The sequence below is a fragment of the Choloepus didactylus genome, chromosome 8 (assembly GCF_015220235.1).
Source record: "Choloepus didactylus isolate mChoDid1 chromosome 8, mChoDid1.pri, whole genome shotgun sequence".
Lineage (NCBI taxonomy): Eukaryota > Metazoa > Chordata > Mammalia > Pilosa > Megalonychidae > Choloepus > Choloepus didactylus.
In genome coordinates this window covers 10,474,973-10,494,322 of record NC_051314.1, presented here as the reverse complement: position 1 = coordinate 10,494,322, position 19,350 = coordinate 10,474,973, and the positions used below count along the sequence as shown (strand labels likewise).

General features: G+C 59.9%; 1 protein-coding gene across 2 annotated transcripts in view; it reads right to left on the bottom strand.

Moving 5' to 3' along the window:
- Positions 1-13,604, bottom strand: part of NFAM1 (NFAT activating protein with ITAM motif 1) — a 30,744-nt gene extending 17,140 nt beyond the window's left edge. For both annotated transcript variants that reach the window (XM_037846728.1, XM_037846729.1), the window contains exon 1: positions 13,459-13,604. In XM_037846728.1, coding sequence (XP_037702656.1) covers positions 13,459-13,576 — 118 coding nt within the window. In that variant the 5' untranslated portion in view covers positions 13,577-13,604. The remainder of the gene's footprint in view (positions 1-13,458) is intronic.
- Between the last annotated feature and the right edge of the window lie 5,746 nt (positions 13,605-19,350).

Sequence of the window (19,350 nt, the reverse complement as noted above, 5' to 3'; positions counted from 1 at the left end):
GCTGCAATCCAGATCAGGTCTGGGAGATGCCAGAGCCAATCTCCCAACCCCTCTCTTTCCCAAAGGCCAAGAGACCATGCTGGATAAAACACAGGCATGAGAAGACCAAAACTGGGGGAGGAGAGAAGGGAAGAGGAAGGAGGCAAGGAAACGAAATAAAGATACCCATGAGCTGCCCGGCAGTAGATGCAAGGAGGGAAGCAGGTTTGCCCATGACTTCCTCTGTCCCATGGAAGGAGGCACCAACTTAGCAGAGACACACCCTTCCCTGACTCTGAGCTTGGAGCGGTATCTGTCAAGTTTTCATATAATAGCCAATGCTCCTGAGAGCATGGTTTCCAGCCACTCAGACGTGCTCTGCACACGGCCATTTCATTGGTGATGGTCACTGACCCTCCCAAAGGCTGCTCGCAGGAGCCACCCTGCCTCCCACCCATCAGAGGGACTATGGAAAAGTTTGCAAACCCCCAAAGCAGCCGCCTCGGCATGCCCCAGAGATTCTAATTGGATTCTGGGCCCAGCTCGGCAGCCACTGTCCCCTCCCCAGACCTCAGCCTGTGGAAGCCCCAGCTGGCCTTTGACATTCGGGTCTCCAGCCCCTTCCCTCTCCAGCAGCCAAGCTCTAAATGCAGGTCGGCAGTGAGCAGCCAAGAACATGCAGGCCGAGTTGTTCATCAGGAGAATATTGGGCATTTGAGATGCTCAGAGGAGTCACAAGTTTTATTTTGGGGGGAAAGTGAGGTGTGGGCCTCCTGCCTGTGACAAGTCACCCACAGGGCTGGCAGGAGGCCAGGCTGGTCTCATCCGGAGAGCTCATTTTGTTCAGCCCCTAGCAGAAGCCCCTGTAAGGGTGTCCCTGTCCCCAGGAGACGCAGGGACAGGGAGGGCTGTGGCCCTCCACGCTACCGAGTCCCTCGAGGATTGGGCTGTTGCTCTGAGCTGCCTGCTGAGCCCCTGGAGGGACGCCTCCTTCCCCTAAAGAGCTAAGGCATTAGCGGTTCCGTGTGTGGAGATCACGGTGGGTGGTCGTGGGTGGGGTTAGATGATGGTGACTCCACGGAGCGGGCGCCCAGGGCCCCTCTCCAGACTCACCTCTGGTGGACGGGGCAGAAGGACATGTCACGTACTTTACATCGCTGGACACAACTGCATGGAGTTTTGTTTAACACCATATTCTTTTCGTAATAAAAACAAGAGGCACTGATTCAGGGCTGGGGTTTGTCTGAGGCGTGGCAGGGCAGGATGGGGTTGCAGAGGTGGGGAAGGCTGTTCCACGTCCCAAAACCCTCCAGGTGGGCTGGAAGGACAGGAGGCAAGAGGGGTGGGAAAAAGTGTGGGTGCTGAGATGCTGCTTGCCCCGCCCGGGGGTCTCCCTGCACACTCAGGACGCCCCCTCTGCTCCCGGGCTCCCCTCCGCCCACGATGCCTTCCCGCAGCTCCTCACCTGGCCAACCTGGGCTTTGTCCCTGAGACCTGGTTTGGGAGCCTGTTTGCCAACTTTCCTCCACGCCCTCCCGTTTGGTTCTCAAGGAATCCTGCGGGGCCCCTGGGGTGATCAGGGACAGCGTTTCTTTGTGGGAGGCCCGGACCCGACCAGGGTCACTCGGCCGGGAAAGCAGCTGGGAGCCTCTGACTTTTTGGGGGCCTCCGGATCTTCCTAAAAGCCTCAGCAGCTTCCGGAGGGTGGATGCCCTGGCAGCTCCACAAAGCCGCCTTCCTGTTCATTCTGGCAGGAAGACACTCATCCAGCTCTTTTCTAAAGAGTCCCCCCATTTTAGGTATTCTTCTAGAAAATGATGGAATCTGATATTGCTATTAAGCCCATTTTAACTCTTCTGGAGCAATCCGTAAAAATAGATGTCTGTTGTTCTTCCGGGATTCGTTATTTTAAGGCCAGAGGGGCAGGACCGTTGAAACGCCTGGCCCCAGCTCAAGTCTGCCACGGCCAGGGGAGGACCTGGGGCTGGAACCTCCAAAAGGGGAAGCCAGGAGGCATTGGCCGAGCAGCTCAATCAACGATGACAGCCAACCTGGAGCCACCAGGCCCCAAGCGAGGAGGGCGGGAGGCCTGCCCTCGCAGCCAAGGCGTTTGGGGTCTGGGCAGATGATGTGGCTAGTTGCTGCCACAGCCCCCTTCCTTTTATTGGGGTGTCAGCACCCCAGAGCATGGACTATAGCAGCCACAACCCCTATCCTGGACCTGTGGCTCCAAGAGGCCCCTTTTGGAGTGAGTTTGGGGAGCTCCAGTGCCTGATGCCTCACCTGGCTGCTGACTGCACCTGTCCCCATGTAACCACTGCAGATGGGTTCATAGCAATTTCTAAATGCAGATTATTTTCAGCTATCATTTATTTGCATATTCAACAAACATTTAAGGGGGCACCAGTTGGGTCACAGGCCTCTTCCAAGGCCTGGAGGGGTCCCTTCCTGGGCAACATTCCCAGTCTAAGGGGAAGCTGATGTGGGCAGAGGGGGCCTGGGAGTTGGGTGGAGAGGAGCCTGGGGAGGTACGGGAGGGCCAGCCATGGTGGGGGTGAGCTGGGGGCCTGGGGGGAGCCCCTTCTGAAGGTCAGTCAACAAGGGCACATAGGGTAGGGCTAGAAAGGGCCCAAGGGTGGATGGGAAGCAAAGTATAGAAAAGCCTCTGGCTGGCCCCACACCTGCCTTATGGCAATTAAACACCATGTGGAGCCTGTGGGGCAGCCATTGCAACCCCACTGTGCAGGCAAAAAGCCCCACAAAAAAAGTGGTGGAGTTGGGGTTCACACCCAGGCTTGTCTGACCTGTGCAGGGGAAGGAAAGGCCGGCACAGGGCGGGAAACAGCAGTCAGAGTGCAAGCACGGGCCTAGCGTGAAGGATTTACACTAGGGAGGGTTCATGGGGCTCCAAGACCTGAGAGACATCAGATGCCAAAGACAGGGGTGTCAGACCGAGGGAGAAGGTGCAGATTTTCAAAGGCGAAGACCAACACGTGGGTGGAGGGCCCCAAAGTCACACAGAGGTCAGGGGGTTGGAGACTGTGGGTGAAGAGGGGGCTGGGAGAGAGCTGCAGGGTTGCCTCATCTGCCCTGGGGGTGTTTCCCACCTCCGCCTAGCGGGGTTCAGTGGGACCCTCTCAGAGCCTGGGGTGTGTCCCCTGAGCAGGGCAGAGCAGCTCATGACCGGCTGGGCCACATCAGGCTTTGTCCCTTGTTCAGCCAAAGGAGGCGGTCAGCCTGGGGGCAAGCAGAGGGAGCCGGCCAGAGGGTGTCATGGTTTCTGCTCAGGGGGCTTCCTTGAGGGCAAACGGCCCCAGGAGGAGGACTGGGGTGGACTTCCAGGTTCCCGAGGCTGGGGAGGGAGGAGGGAGGCCCCAGGAGCCCATGGGCATGTATGCCTCGAGTTTGGGGCCCTGAGGGACCCCTGAATTGCTCCAAGGGAGGCCACCCTGAGAGGCTCAAGCCCCCGCCCAGCCCCGATCTGACAGGGGATCCGAGGGGGAATGAGAGAAGGGAACCTCGTGCACCCCCTCCTGCGGGACACTGATTACGTGCTTCGACTTGGCGGGCCTGGGCCAGGGGATCGGCCACCCCTGGGGAGGGTAGTGGGTACGGGTGAACAGCGCCCTTCACAGCCCCCCGGGCCTGGGAAAGTGAGGCCGGAGGCAGGCCCCATTTCCTCACCCAAAATACCAGTGTTAGGGGAGGCTTGCCGGAGGGAACCGCCTTTTCCCCACCCCCTTATCTTGCCCGGACACTCCCCGTTGCCAGTGCAACTCCCATCACCACCAGTGAGCATACATTGTTGCCAGACACCGTTACCGGAGCAACTCTCGCCCCTTTTCAATCAACCTCCGCGCCCTCTCAGAACCAATCCAAGCCTTTAACCTCTACAGCTACCCCGCCCTCTAAACGCCCAATATAAGCTTGTACTCTCCCCTAATAAACGCTCTCTCTCTTGGTTTCTTCACCCTAAAAGAACCGTGTCCCGCCTGTTCCTTTCTCGCCGCCCTCCACACCTTTGCACGCCTCCGCCGGGGACCTGGCCAAGTCCCCCGCCTCGCCCTCGCCTCCGGGAAAGAGCCCCCGTCGCCGGTACCCTCCGAGCAATCCTGAGAGCCTAGGATTTAGCAACCGGCCGCCACCCCCCCCCCCCAGACGAATCAACTGCGACCGCACCCTCCCACTCTCCCTCCCACTACCCCCGGCCCGGATGGAGCTGGGAATGAGTTTGGTGTTCGTTGAGTTTGGAGTCTGGCGGCTCACAGCAGGGGACCGGAGATCTGAACAACAGAACCAGGACTCTTTTGTGACTTAACTGACCACAGGCCTTAGATTTGTCACAGGCCGAGAGCAGCCTGGCCCTGCCCGAGCTTTCCTTGAGTGGTGGAGAAATCTCCCACGCCAAGGGGTCACAAGGGCCCCAGAACCACACGCTGCTGCTTTTCAGATATTCTCCGGGGTCCTGTGGGTCCCCCGTGTGGGTTCAGCCGGGAGCGGACGCTGGGGCACCAGGGGGGAAGCATTTCCAGAAGGAAATTCGCGCGGTTACAGGAGGCCACCAGGAGCTAGGCCTGGAGTGGCTGCCGAGGGCTCCGCGGCGACCGCGCCAAAGAGGCTCCCAGGGCCCCAGGCAGCATCGGGCTGGCCGGCGAGGAGGTACGGAGTGGGGACCCAGGCAGGCAGGTCGGATACAGGGGGGAGTTTTTCTAGATCCTGGGCCTGGCTCGGAGCAGGGAGGGCAGGGGCACCCCTGATGGGTGAGGCCACAGGGGCAGGATTAATCAGGAAACCGCGGACACAAGGTGCCTGGGGGACCACGTGCCTGAGAGCTTGGCAGTTTCTGGAACTCTGAATCCTCCCCGTCCCCTCCCGCCCCACGCCCCTGCCCTCACAGACGGTTCCCGATTGGGCAGCACAGATGACCCCCGCTTAGCCCAGCCCTGCTCCACCCTGCAGGGGACGGCGCTCTCGGTGGGGGGCAGCCCCCATCCCTCCCTGCCCAGCATACGGCAGCTCCAGGGGCTGAGAGGAAGCCTGAGGCCAGAATCCGAGGAAAAGTCCAGTGTTGGGGCAACAGGCCCAGGATCTGATCCTGGTCCCCATCACCCCCACTCAAAGGCTTCTCTGAGACTTGGGGTCTGCCCTGCTGCCCACTTACAGGGTCTCTGTGGAGTTCGATAGGACCAGGGACACAGCACGTCCACCCGGGGGGCAAGAGGGATCCAGGAAAGGCGTGAGTCCTCCTGTGAGTGTGAAAGACAGATGCCAGCCTGTCCCCTCTGCCAGGGTGGGTGACAGACCCCCAGCCCAGGGCACACCCACCCTGGTGGCTTCAAGGCATGACAAGACCCCTATGGGCCAGCCCCCCACCTTTCCTGACTCAAGTCCTGTTCACCCCCTCGGGTCCTGTCCTTGCCTGGTCACTGGGGTATGGGGAATGCCCTGGGTGCAGACTCATTGCCAGCTCAAGGCTTCCCCAACTCGGAGTGTGGTGTGTGCAGGGGCTCTGAGTGGGGGGTGCGGGGAGCCCACCTCCCCAGAGCCCCCCTCTGCCCCCCATCCCATTTGCTTCCATCTCCCTTATTGGGAAAGACTGTCTACCCCCTGCTGGCACCTGATTCTGCCGCTCGAGAGCTGGGTGGGGCCCCTTCCCACGCCCCTGGGCCCAGGGACCCCCACGCTGAGTTCCTGGGGGTGAGGGTGAGCCTGACCCAGTGAGTGGGGGTGCCCGGCCCCACTGGTCTCCTTCACCCCAGCACCTCCCCCCACCGAGTTGGCATCCCTACTGTGGGGCCTTGATCTGAGAGTGGGGGGTCCACTCCAGATGGGGGGGGGCAGGGCAGGTGGCCCCTCCAACGCAGGCACCTCTTGTCCTCTCCCCACTCACCTCCCACCCCCACAACTCTCCTCAGCCTGACACTGAGGATGGGACCCCCTGCCCCACACACTGCTCCCCTCCCCGACACCTCTGGAATCCCACCTCCCCTCAGCACTGGGGTCGATCGCCCCACCCATCCCTGAGTGAGCCCCAGGCGCCACCCTGCTCCTGCTCTCCCTGCTGGAGGACACCCAGGAGGGAGTCTGAAATCAATTTACAGTTGAGACAAGCAATTAAAAAAATGGAACGTGTTGCATCTCAGGCTTGCTGAGGAGGCCCTGTCTGCCAACCTCCTGGCTGCAGTTTTATTCCTACAACCGGGTTCACACAGGGTCACGCTGCCATCAGCCTCTTGTAACCTTGGGCTCCACTGAAAAAAAATTAAGGTCCCTGGCTGGGGGGTGCAGCCTGTGACCTCCCGGCCTGGCATGGCCTGGTTCAGCCGCCCTCTGGCCCTCCTTACTCACTTCTCCACAGACGCGCGGCTGGCCAGGTGCTTGGGCCTTCGCACCTGCTGTCCCTGCGGTTCGCAATGGCCCCCACCCAGGTCCCTTGGTTCCCTGGGCTGAGGGGTCACCGTCCCCTCTCCACGACTCACTCCCCTCATCCCTGAGCCACTCCTGCTGGCTTCACAGAGACTCAGCCATCGCCACGTAACAATAAGAGCCAACGCCCAGGGGACACGCTCTCCTTTTACAGATGAGGAAACCGAGGCTCAGAGAGGCAAAGAGGCTTTCCCGGGCAGCACAGCAGGGACGTGGTGGAGATGGGATTTTAAGCCGGGTCCCTTGGAGCTCTTTAACGCCACACTCTAACCGTCATTCTACAGCTTTAAAACCTCAAGCAAGCCCAAGAAAGATTTCTCAAATGAAAGAACAACATTCTCTTAAAGGGAGCCCCCAATTCGGAGGCATTTCCTAAGTTTGGACCATCCAATAGGCAGAGGTATCCGGGAAGACGCAGGGCCAGGGGTCGATGGCACTTGTCGCTCCAGCTCCAGCAGAGCCCATGGCTCCCAGAGCAGGAGTCTGGGTCCCCTGGGCCCTCTACAGATGAGTGACGTGTCCAAAGAGGGTCAGCCGGCATCCCTCTCTCACTGCTGCAGCGGACACTCTCCAGGAAAAGAAACGCACATTTTGAACACATATGGTGTACTCTTGCTTAAAACGCTCCAAGGACTTTCCTTCAGCATGACCTCCGCAGCCCCCAGGATCTGGCAGCCTCATCTCTTCCCCTCCCTCCCCAGCTCCCTCCAGCTGCCCTGGCCTCCTCCCAGCTCCTCCCACCCCCTGCTGGGCTGTGGCCTTGGCGGCAGCTCCCCCCCTGGTCCCCCGCAATCTCTTCCAGGGTGGAGGAGCCCGGATGGATCAAAGCATCCCTTCAACCTCAGGTCGATTTGAAAGGAAAGCTCTCTGACTCCCCAGCTACAGAGGAAAGCAGTTCCCACGCTCTTCATTTTAGGCGAGGTGTTTTGCCCTCCAATTTAATTCTGGCGTCTCAGGGCTGTGCCTTTTATTTTTTTTTCTCATGGTCCATCCGAAGGGCTGCTGGGAAGACACAGATCGGGGCTGCTGGTTTCACCCCTGAGTTCCAGGCCGTGCCCTGAGTGCGAAGCCCAGGTGAGGCCTTCAGGACGCGGCTGCAGCCGCGATGGCACCTGGCCGAGTGGCTGGTGAAGGGGGAAGCGGGAGCTGGCTGGGGAGGCACCTCTGAGCGGACAGGGTGTTGGCGGAGGTTAGCCCCGGAGCCCTCGGATCTGCGTGTGCCATGCAACCGGCTGTCACATCTTTCAACGCCTCCGATTACAGAGATGCAGGAGGACGTGCCGGCCTCTGGGCTGTCTCCACCGCCTGCCCTCGCCCGGTCTCGCTCCTCCAGATGCCATGCAGGCCACAGCAGCTGCGCGGGGCCCACGTCGGACGCAGGGATGTGGAAAAGGATCAGCCGCACAAGTGTCCACTGGCATTTTTATAGCAGTCACCTCCCTTTCAGCCTATTGCTCAAACTTCAGAGCTCCTTCGAGGAAACGGCCTAGGTCAGAAGGACACTCGCTTCCTCCGCTTAAATGCACCCGTGCTCTCAAAGAGGGAGTCGGGGTGGGGTAGAGGGCGGTGATGGGGCTTCAGCTTTCTGTCTCTCAAGGGCGAAATGGAGCCGGGGGAACAGGTCCCACCCAAACGAGTCTGTGCCCACCCAAAGCGAGTTCCCGTCATGGAGTGCCAGGGCCTGTCACCAGCAAGGGAGCTAGCTGATGGCTGGAGCTGAAAAGTGGGGTGAGGGGGAGCCTCTGGGGCTGCAGAAGTCCAGAGGGGGGCCAGGCCCAGCCTGGGGGGGCGGGTGGGAGCAGGGGCATCTGGAGAGTGATGGTTGGACTACAAGGTTGCTGGGCGCTTTGTTTTTTAAATTATAATTCATCAGGTGCCACCAATCCCCCACCATTATAAAAGTGAAACATTGTAGAAATTCCAGAAACCGGAGAGAAGAATCAAAAAGAAAGTTGACCTTGTCTGCAATTCTGCCGCCCTGAGATCGCAGGTGGGAACGCTTTTCGATCTTTCCCTCCTGTCTCTTCACGGAGCTGAACTTTGGAGGAGGAGGTGGTGGGGTGAAGTGGGGGGCGTGGAGAGGGGCTTCTGAGCACAAGAAAGTTGCTGGGAGGCCTGAAACAGGGCACGGAGTTGGGGGGCTCAGGAGCTGGGGTGGAGTTGACAGGTGGGGTTCATAGATGGGGGAGCCGGGGCAAGGGGACACCCCAGAAGTGGGCACAGGGGTGGGGGTCGAGGGCAGGGGTAGTCCTGGAAACTCAGTGAAGCCTCTACAGGCTTTTAAATTGGAAAGTGACGTGGTCAGGTTTGCGTTTTAGGAAGATGGTGAAAGAAACACTGTAGAGCTCCAACCTGTCTTCCTCAGATGCCCAAAACCCTCATCTTAGCGATTCATTCCGAGGGATTCATCTCTCCCTTTCCCGTCGCCTTTTAAAATGTAAATGTAAATGCTTCTGGCTGTCAAAGACTCCTTCCTGCGGGTGACTTCCCCAGATCACTTTTATCCTGACGTCTCTTAAACCTCTACCTCCCCAAAGATCCCGCCACCTCAGGGCGCAGTCAGTTCCTGCCCCCACCCCCTCCCTCCCCTCCCTCCCCTAATCCGCCAGACCCCTCCTTCCCTCCTGTCCTGCCTCCCCGTGCAAGTCAGCGAAGACCCCCTTCGCTCCTGCTGTTTCTGGCCTTGACCCTGCAGACCCCTCCCCCTTCTTGGACCTCCTCCCTGACTCCCCAGCCCCTATCTTCCTCCTTGCCCTGTCCCTGGCTTTTCCCACACAGCCCGCCCCTCAGGGTGGGGTGCCTGCTCCCTGGCTCTGCCCCCACCCTTACCTTTCCCCAGGTGAGCCAGGCTCTGCACAGCTCCGAGCTGCTGTGCACTCAGGTTCACAGGTGCACCCCCTCGGTGGGGTGGGAGTGGGGGGCAATCGGCTCTGTCAGGGGCTGGGAGAAGGGGCCAGAAAGGGGCCCGTGGACAGGTGGCCTTTCAGTTGGACTTGACAGAGAGACCTGATGTTCCCAGGTGGGAAAATGAGAGGACACCATCGGGCCAGGGGGCAGCAGGCGTGGAGGCTCGGAGGCAGGAGCCCGGCCGGCTGCTCCGGGGGCTGCAGGGCTCAGAGTGGGGTGGAGGGTGGGGGGCAGCAGCCAGGGTGGGAAGTGTGGCCGAGGGCCTGGTGGGATGACTCCATGCAGCAAGGGGTCAGGCACCAGCCGGGAGCCCCCCAGTCCCTGCCCCCTGGAAGCTCACGGTCGCCCACGAGCGTTCACAGCTTCAACCCGGAAGCCCCTGACATGTGTATCCCGAGCAAAGACGCTGCACATCCAATCCGCGGCCGGCTCCACAGCAGGGCTGGCACACACCTTCTGGAGGGGACCAAACAGTAAATATTTTGGGCTCTGCGGACCATACGATCGCTGCGGCAACTACGAGAGTCTGCTGTCGCAGCGCGAAAGCAGCCACAGACAATATGTGAACCCCAAACCATGGCCGTGTGCCAATAAAACTTTGTTTATGGGCACCGAAATCTGAATTTTGTATAATTTTCATGTGTCACGAAATCTTTTGATTTTTTCCCGACCATTTGAAAACGTAAAAGCCATCCTTAGCTCACGGGCCACATAAAAGCAGGTGGTGGGCTGCATCTGCGATCCCTGGAAACAGGCAAACCACAGCCAACTGCCAACTGGACACATCTTAAATAACATAATATTGAGTGAAAGAAGCAGGTCACCAACAAATGCAAACAGTATCATCCCAATTACACAATTTCCAAAGCAGACAAACTTGTCCACGTCACTTAGGGATGCCTAATAAGTGAGATGACCACAAAGAAATGCAAGAAGGGGATCTCCCCAGGAATCAGGCTGGCAGTACCCCTGGGGGAGGGCGCTTTGGGGGAGGCGGAGGGGCCCGGGGGCACCGGCTGTGTTCTCTTTCTTGACCTGGTCACGCATGATTTGTTTGACAATGTTTATTATACTGTGCTGCGCCTTTCTGCATGTGCCCTGTATTTCACAATCCAAAGAGAGAAAGCAATGCCAACATGACTGCTGGGACGCTGTCTGGACCCCCACCTGGCTGACGTTATGATCTACCAGCAGAGGAAAGAGCAAGCCTCAGATCCCCCCACTCTGCTGAGTCAAAGGGAACTTCCCAGCCCCCTCCCCTGCCTTGGCTCGTGCTGGGCCTGCCGCGCCCCCTCTCTGTCCTCCTCCCCATCCCAGCCTGCTGCCCCCACCAGCGGGCGGCTTTCCAGCTCGCCCCCTGCCCCACCTCCAGCAGGGAGGTGCCGCTCCCCCGCCGGCCTGGCACACCCTTTACTAGGATTAGACACAGATGAAAAGCAGCGGCTGACCCTGAGGAGGCCGGAGCCGCGGGAGGGGAGGTGGGAAGCCTCAGATCGGAAAGGGCTCCGCTCCCGGAACATCATGTGGACAACAAAGGGAGCGGCCACAGCTGAGTCCTGAGCAAACCTGCGGCAGTAGCTTCCCGCCTCCAGGCAGTCCCAGGGTCCCACCAGGCTGAGTGGGGGCTGTGACTTGCCTACCCCCTGGGTCTCCCAGTGCCTAGAACCAGTCCTCCCCGATGGATATTTGAGAAATAAATACAGCAGAGAGGCAGGAAGAGAAAGGGGGCTGAGGTTTGTTGAAGACACCAGTGCTCAGAAAGGTTAAGTAACTTGTCCAAGGTCACACAGCAGTCAGGAGAAGGGGCCAGGACTTGAACTCAGGTCTGACCTAGTGGAGCAGGGTTACAGTGCTGTGTGGCTGCTCCCCAGAGAGCTGAGCTGCAGGCTCAGATGACTCATTCACTTCTTGGGGGAGAGCAGCTGCCTACGAGGCGATCAGTAGCTGCAGGGGCCTTTGAGAAAAGGAGAGTTTGCAAAGGGCTCAAGAGATCAGAGTCCCAGCTCGCAACAGAAGGAGGAGGGCTGGGGGCAAGAGGGGTGCTGGGACTCCACTCAGGGCAGGCTGCATTGCTCTGCAAGCATGGGGTGACCCCAAAGAGCCTGCAGGCTCAGCAAGTTGCTGGCTGGAAGGCCGAATCTCACGTTTCACTTAGCCCCGCTTGGCTGGCAGGCGGCTGACGTTCAGCACAGAACACGTGCCCGAAGTGGGCACTACTGTGGCACCCATTTGACCAATGGGGTGACTGAGGGATAGCAACGTCAAGTCACTGCCCAGGGTGGCAGAATTCAGATGCAAATCCAGGCAGAGGGCCTGACCTGCACGCTCAACCCCACACTGTATCGTGGCTCAGGGACGCGGCACAGACATAGCCACCCTGGACGGAAGCGAGGACATGGACAGATGCCTCCCAGGGCATCCTGTGGCCACATAGAGGCTGCCAGCAGTGGTGGAGCTGGTGGCACCAAAGCTGAAGGGGGAGGGGCATGGCACGACACAGACAAAGCCAGGCCCCCGCAGGGAGGGTCAGGGAACGATGTGGGGGCTGCCTGCTCTTCCCCAGGGGTTCCATGAGCTCACAATGGGTGCTTTCCCCTCTTGTGAAAGAGTAAAGAGTTTCTCTTTTGTATGATGCTTGCTGCAATACTGGAAAAAAAAATCTGCTTTTGTTACGAAAGAGCTTCTCCCAGCAGCACCTTGCAAAACCTCGTCCCCTCAGTTACTGGGATGTGCTCGCTGCAGGGGAAGGGGACCGCCTGGAGAGAAATGATGGGAATTGGGGGAAACGAAGTCGAAAGGAACTAAGAAGAGTTCAAATGCGTTACCACCAAAGAGCTACACTTCTGGTGCACTGGTGCTGGGCACAGGCCTGTCTCGGGGAGCTGGGAAAGGTGCATGGGGCTGAACGAGACCGCGCTTGCCAAGGGCCTGCCCGCCCCCGCCCCTGGCCTGTGGGAGTTGCCAGGCCAGTGAGCTCCTGACTCCCCAGGGTGGGACGTTTTTCTGTGAAGAATGGTCTCTGCAAAGAAAGGCAAGGAGTTGCCCAAGAGCCTCCAGCTTGGGACTCTGGCCGCCAAGGGTCTGCATCAGGCCTCTCCTTCCCCACTTGGCTTCCCTGGGCCTCGGTTTCCCCATCCCAAAAATAGTGCCTCCAAGGATGGTAAGTCCTGGCGGTCCTGGGAGGGTAGAAAGAGAGTGTGCACATGAGGCCCTCGGCATAGGGAGAAGGCTCAGTGATGCTAAGCCACAGAAATAATAATAATTGCTATTATTTATAGGCAGAGGAGGAAGCATGACGGGGAGGGCAGCTTCTGGAAGCCTCACACAAGCCTTTTGCAAAGGGAAACCTCAACAGTGACTGGGCACCAGACCCCAGGAAGGGTAGAGAGTCGGCCTGGAGCTGAGGCCACGGAGGGACAGACAGAGAGACTCCGGCAGGACTTACTCAGCACCGCCCAGGGAGAGACTGAGCACGAGGCCTCCAGTGTCCACACCCAAGGCTGGAAGAGCCCACCCCCAAGGCCACCCATTCCGCGGCCTGGCTCGGATCCGGCAACCCAGCTTCTGAGGTGGCCTGGGGCCAGGAAAGGGGGTGCAGCACTGGCCCCAGGAGCTCCCAGGGTAAAATAGTGACTTGGCATCTGTTCTGCTTGGGGCCCCCTCTGGTGACAGCGACGATTTTGTGCCCCCAGGTGCAGTGCTCCAGCGGCCAGCTGCCGGCCCCCCCGGCTGGCACCAGCGTCAGCACTCAAGGCCAAGAACCACCCTGTCCCCCTCTTCCCACCACAGCAGCCATGGGAGACGAGCGTGGGCGGCGAGCCGTCCCTCCCCGCTGACCCCTGGCCGCAGGAACGCCCACCCACCTTGTTCGAGTGGCGCTGGTGGCCGGCCTGTGGGGGGACGCGGGCTGTTAACCCAGCCGGGCGGGGAGAGGACGCCCCCGTCCCTTCAAACGCCACCTCGGAGAGGCATTAGCTAAACATCTGCTCGGTCCCCGAAGGCTCCCCTGTGAAGCCTGCAACGTTCAAACAGCAACCAGCAAATCCCCAGAGACGGTCCCAGGAATTAACAGGGCCGGCTGGATGAAAGCCACTCTGATGTGCGCGGGCGAGAAGGGACTTGGGAAGAGGGAAGACAGACAGTTACCTCTGAGCTGCAGGGCACAGGGGAACAGGAGCAGGCCGAGGAGCCAGGAGGTGGGGAGCCGAGTGGGAGGGCGCGGGGGGCCCCCGAGGGCCTGCCACCACCCAGGCCAGCGCTGCATGCTGGCAGGGGCAGGCTGGGGCCGCGTCCCTCCTTCCTCTTTGGTTCACAGGAGGGGACAGCTCCCCTTTGCCCTCCCCCTGAGGCTCCTCCCTGGCTGCCCTTCTGCTTCCTCAAGGCCTGGCTCGGCCCCTCACAACCACCCCCAGACCTTCTGCTTGAAGAAGGGGAACAGCCCCCATTGGGTGGGCCGGCGGAGGGGGGATCTGGACTCCCCAGGTCAGGCAGCCAGCAAAGAGCCGGGAGGGGGCCCTGGCCCCCCACTCCATGCCCTGGGCTTCACCCCGTGCAGCTCATGGCCAGCCCAGAGGGCCTTCATGATGGGCGATGGGGAAAAGCAGGGCCCAGAATTTCTACGGGTAACTCAGGTCTTGGTTTAGCCCCTTACTTCTGAAGCTCAAAATGATTGCACTCATGCAAACTTCCCTCTAAACTATCCTAGGAGCCCCTCGATGATGTGCTCATCAAAGAGGAGCTATTTTGGGCGTGTAGAGGGTGCACGTGGAAATGGTTGGGAGGATAAGGGAGGTTGCTGATGTGTGACGCAGTGGGGGGCAGGACCCCCATGTTCCCAGCCCCAGGGAGCACCAAACGTCTCCTGGGGCTGAGAGATGGGCTGTCTGCCCGTAGCCTGGGGAGGCCACCGTGGGCCCCGCACAGAGGCCCGGCGACACCCTCCTAGAGCTCTGGTTCTGCTTGTGGCTTTCCCACCCACCGTGAGACACAGTGAATTGCTTCCCCTTCTGGCTCTGCGCCCCGGCCCCTGCCCTCACTTTTAGGGCTTGTAGTCGATCACGGCCACCCGGGCCCCTCTCCCCCACCAGACTGGGGGCTTGCACCCTTGGCATCCTTGAGCCCAGTGCCAGGCCGAGTGTGAGTGTGGCTGGAAGGCGTGGGGACAGGTGTCCGCATGCGTGTCTGGCGTGGCCGAGGGAAGGGGGCCGGGGTGAGGGGAAGGAGGCCCGCAGCCCGCAGAGGAAGCGGTGGGGGTGGAGTGGGGGTTGGCTGAGCTTGAACACATGCCAAACTCCCTTCATCCATTTCTCCATCAATGATCATCAACTCTTGAGACATATTATTATCCCAAGTTTGCAAAGGAGAAAAAAACATCCCTAAGGGGCAAAGCAACTTGCCCAAGATCCAGGGGCAGTTGGGCAAGGCCACAGCTCAAACTAGGCCGGCTGATGTCTGAGCCTCTCTCCCCACCCCCTGCCGCCTGCTCAGTGCATCTGGGTGCCCCAGCTGCAGCACCCCAGCAATGGCAGGCAGTATCCCATTCCGGCCCTTTGCCCCAAATGCTTTCCCCATGGCCGCTTGGACCGGGAGCCATGAAAACTGAACAATGTTTCCCACCAGCCCCTGGAGCGCTGGGAACACGGCTCCTGGAGCAGGGCTGCCCACCGGGTGAGGAAGATGAATGAGGGGAAGACGGCGCCTGCCGGCATCGGGGGGCCCTGGTGGTATTGACTGTTGATCCATCATCGTGATGCATGATGGCACGTGTCACAGTGAGACACGGATAATCTGCTTCACGCTGTTTCCGAGATCCTTGGGGGAGCGGGTTGTCTGAGCACCTTGCTGCTGTGGTGATACACGCCATATTAATACCCGCAGGGAGCATCTGAAAGGCATCTGTCCGCGCCTCTCTGAGTCCCGTACGACTCGGTGTTGGGACATGCAGAGCTGCCAGGCTGCCCGGAACACGGAACTCTGCTCCCTGACACCAGCTCTGCCTCCTCTCCCGCCCCGGGGCCAGCCCTCGGCCCTGCCAGGCCATGCTGGCTCCACTCTGCTCTCAGATGGGCAGAAACCCTCGGCCCATCCCACAGCACCCCCTGCTCCCATTCTGCCCACCAGGGCCCCCGGGGAGCTTGGCCGCCTCTGTGCCTGGTCCCCCCTTTGCATGCTGGTGGCCTCTGACTCATCTTATGTGTCTCTCTCTCCCCTGTGATCTTGGGAGAGAGCCCGGCAGGCCCATGATGTACTGGCAGGGCCCCCAGCCTGGCTGTGCTCAGCCTCGAGAACCAGCATGACGGAGATGAAACCACAGCGTATTTGCAAACCTCATTTCATCAAAACTTTCAATCTCCTCTCCAGCAAGGCTTTTGCCTGGCCAGCTTGCCAGGTTTGGACATTACCCACTTTTCCTCTCTTGTGCCCTCCCCAGGAGATGCAAACAAAGTGGACAAAAGGCCCCAAAGTCCAGAGGAGCACAGAAAACCAGGGCTCTGGCAGCACCTCCAGTGGGCAGCTCCAGGCTTCATGGCCTTTGGGCCAGGCCTCCACAGCCAAGTTTACAGGTGAAGTCACTGGAGAATAGCACATTTCAGCCACTTACTTGCTTCCAGTCACCCACCCACCCATTCATCCACCCACCCATCCATCCATCCATTGATCCATCCATCCACCATCCATCCACCATCCATCCACCATCCATCCACCATCCAACCACCATCCACCTACCATCCATCCACCCATCCATCCACCATCCATTCTCCCATCCATCCACCATCCATCTTCCCGTCCATCTACCATCCATCCACCCATCCATCCACTACCCATCCCCCTATCCATCCATCATCCATCCATTGATCCATCCATCCACCCACTCAAGATCATCCATCTATCCATCCATGCATCACCTACCCACCCATCCATTGATCATCCATTTATTCATCCACCCACCCATCATATCCATTCCATCCACCCATTCAAACTTTGTCAACTGCCTGCTCTGGGCTGGGCACTGACCTCAGCATAAGCAGTCAGAGACAAAAGACCCCAGTTTCAAGGAACCCATGTCCAGTGGGGGACAGTGACAATCCCAGCACAATGCAGTAATAACACAGCTGGCGCTTCAGAGCAGTTGCTTAATGGCAGACACAGGTTCTTTTAATCTCCTAACCAATTTAACCCTCACTACAACCCTACGAGGTAGGTACTATGATCACTTCCTTTTTACACATCAGAAAACTGAGGCACAGAGAAGTTACAGCCAGTCGCCCAAGTTGTCCCAGGTAAGAAGTGTGTCAAGGGGAAGTGCATCCGAGGGTGGCCCCAGCCTCTGTGCCCAGCTAAGCTCCAGCCGTCTTGCCGGCAGGGTGTGTAGAGAGCAAGAAGGAAGGCAGTGGGAGAAGGGAACTCCTGGGGTGGGTGGAAGAAGCAGAGCCCAGGAGGGCTTCATGGAAGAGGCGACAGCCCTAAAGGAGGAGGCATGTGGCCAGCAAGTGGTATGGGGAGACGGGGAGCACGAACATCCCCTGCTGGCCCCAGGCGTCGCCTCCACACGAACATTAAACCTTTCTAAGCCCAACCACAGCTCTTGGCCTCCATGTTCACTTTAGTCCCATGAACACTTATTAGGCACCTACAGTGTGCCAGGCAGTGGGTGTACATAGCTCTGTCCTCGAAGCACCCTCCTCTAGGAAGGAAAACAGATCCCACAGACAGGATTTCCAAGTGTGCCAGCCGTTAGGCCCACAAGCTGCTGGGGCTTCTCTGTGCTTCCTCTTGAAGCAGCGCCACGGCGGCTGTGCAGGAAGCAGAAGTGCCCTGAGAAGAGGTCACTGGCCTCCCATCCCCAGCGGTGGGAACTCACTTCCTCCCTCCCCCAGGCTCCAGCAGCAAGAGGAGCCGGCCGGACAGAGGAGAACTGCAAAAAACCTCATGCTGGCTGGGGACCAAGATCACCCATCCTCTCCCTTGAGCTTCTCTGCCTTGGAAAGGGTGGGTTAGAGGGCAGCTCCCCCCTCCCAGTCGGCTTTCCCCCGGGGTCCCCATGTGCACCAAGGAGCAGCCCTGGGCACGGGCCTGACCGCCTGGCCCCTCGCTGGCATGGAGATGAGGCTGGGAACTGGGCTGGGGCTCGGTCGAAGGAGACCTTTGTCACACGGGGCTGAGCTGACCACAGTGGACCGGCCTCCTTTCTCGGGAGGGAGGGCGCACTCTGTCCCTGGAGGTGGGCAGGCCCCCCGAGGACATCGTCCTGCAGCCGCTGCTGTGGGATTCCTGCTGGGCTGGGAGGACGGCTGGCTGAGGGCGGTGCTCCCTCTCGGCTCCAGCTGTCCTGCGTGTTTTGCTGTTTCTCCAGCACTGCCTTTGTCCCGGGGCTGCTGTAAAGGTTGCTTGTGTGCTGACAACTCTGGTCCTCCCAGAGCCTTGCCTGGGCAGATGTGATCGGGGCCCATTTTACAGACAAGGAGCTGAGGTCTGAGGGGCTTGTGACACTGGCCAAGGTCACACAGGTGTCAACCATAGAAGAAGCATTTGTACTCCCGCGACTCTACTTGGACCGCAATGCCATCCTGCCATTGAATGGGTTCTTCAAACAGGACTGAACTGTAGCCCTCACTTTACAGATTTAGGGATGGAGGAAAAAGGGCAAACGTCCTGCTCACCGACGCCAGGGGAGTCGGCGGCTCACCTGGGCATATGCCCAGAGTTAGACAAGGCTCCCGCTGCGACCCACTGGGGCAAGGGGAGGCAGCAGCAGGGACCGAGGGACCCTGCCCCCTGCCGTGTCCCTGCCACCCTGAAAACGGTCCTGAAGAGCTGGAACGTTCCCTGGAGGAAGAGGAGCACGGAACTGGGGGCTGATGACTGGAGGCCTGGGGTCCCAGCCGGAGCCGGAGGCCACCCCCGTCCTGGGCCGATGGCGCCACCTCGTGGCGGCCACGGAAACGTTCCCAGCTGGGACCCTTCCTCTCCACCTCTTCCCCCAACCCCTGGGGGCCATGACCAGCCCCAGGGCTGCCACCTGCAAGGTCAGGGCTTGAGCAGCCACATGACAGGTGAGGGAGGGTGGGGGTGGGGCAGGCAGGACGTGTGGCCGAGAGGGGCCTGGCACAGCAGAGCGAGTGGGCCAGGAGGATGTGCGTAAGGCTGAGGCTACCCAGGCACGCTCCCCTAACGCTTTTTCTGCTCTGTCCATACCCTCTGGGCGTACATCTGTCTAACTCCCAGGCATGGACCCTGTCCCAGCTGTTCTGGGGCCCCACTGCCCTGGCTCGCGGCAGGAGAGTGGGGTCAGGAACTGGTACAGTGAGCCCAGGCTGCAGGGTCTCTGGGCAGCGGGGAGGGAGCTGGGGGCCGCACCCAGGTCGGAGAAGCCGCCTGTCATGGCCAGGGGCCCAGGCATGGCCCCCACGGGAGCCTCCTTCCCACAGGCCACTTCCGCTTGGAACACTTCAGAGACCCTGGGGCTGAAGCCTGGCCAGTCCCGTTGCCCTGAAAGCCACAACTAGTGACTTTCCAGGCAGGGTTCCTCTTCCCTTCAGCCAATCAAGGAAAGAGGCTCTCCCAAGGCTAATCCATGCATTGTCACCTCACCTGGCTCTAGGGACAGAGGTGGGGGGGGCGGGGCAGCAGCCTCAGAGATCCTGACTCACGAGGTTGCGGGGGGTCAGAGAAACTGTTTTAATAAGACTTGGTTCTCTCATTGGAGAAGCTGCTCCTCAAACACCTCCCAAGGCAGGCTCCCACAGGGAGGGCCCTTCACGGAGGTCTCCCCCCTGCTCGCCTCCCTCCCTCCCATCCTGCCCCTCCTGCCCTCCCCCTCCCTCCCCAGTGCCGTGCCGGAGAGGAGGAGGGAATCTAGAAACGCTCACCTCGGTTTGCATCCCAAGCTTGCCTCCCCAGATTGTAAGTTGCTCAGCCTCCCAGGGCCCGCTTCCTTCTCTGTACAATGGGGGTGAAACACCCCCCAGTTCAAGGGTCTGGTGCAGAGCAGTTGAAGTAACAGGTGCTAATTGAATAAGATGCTAATTGAAAGGTGCT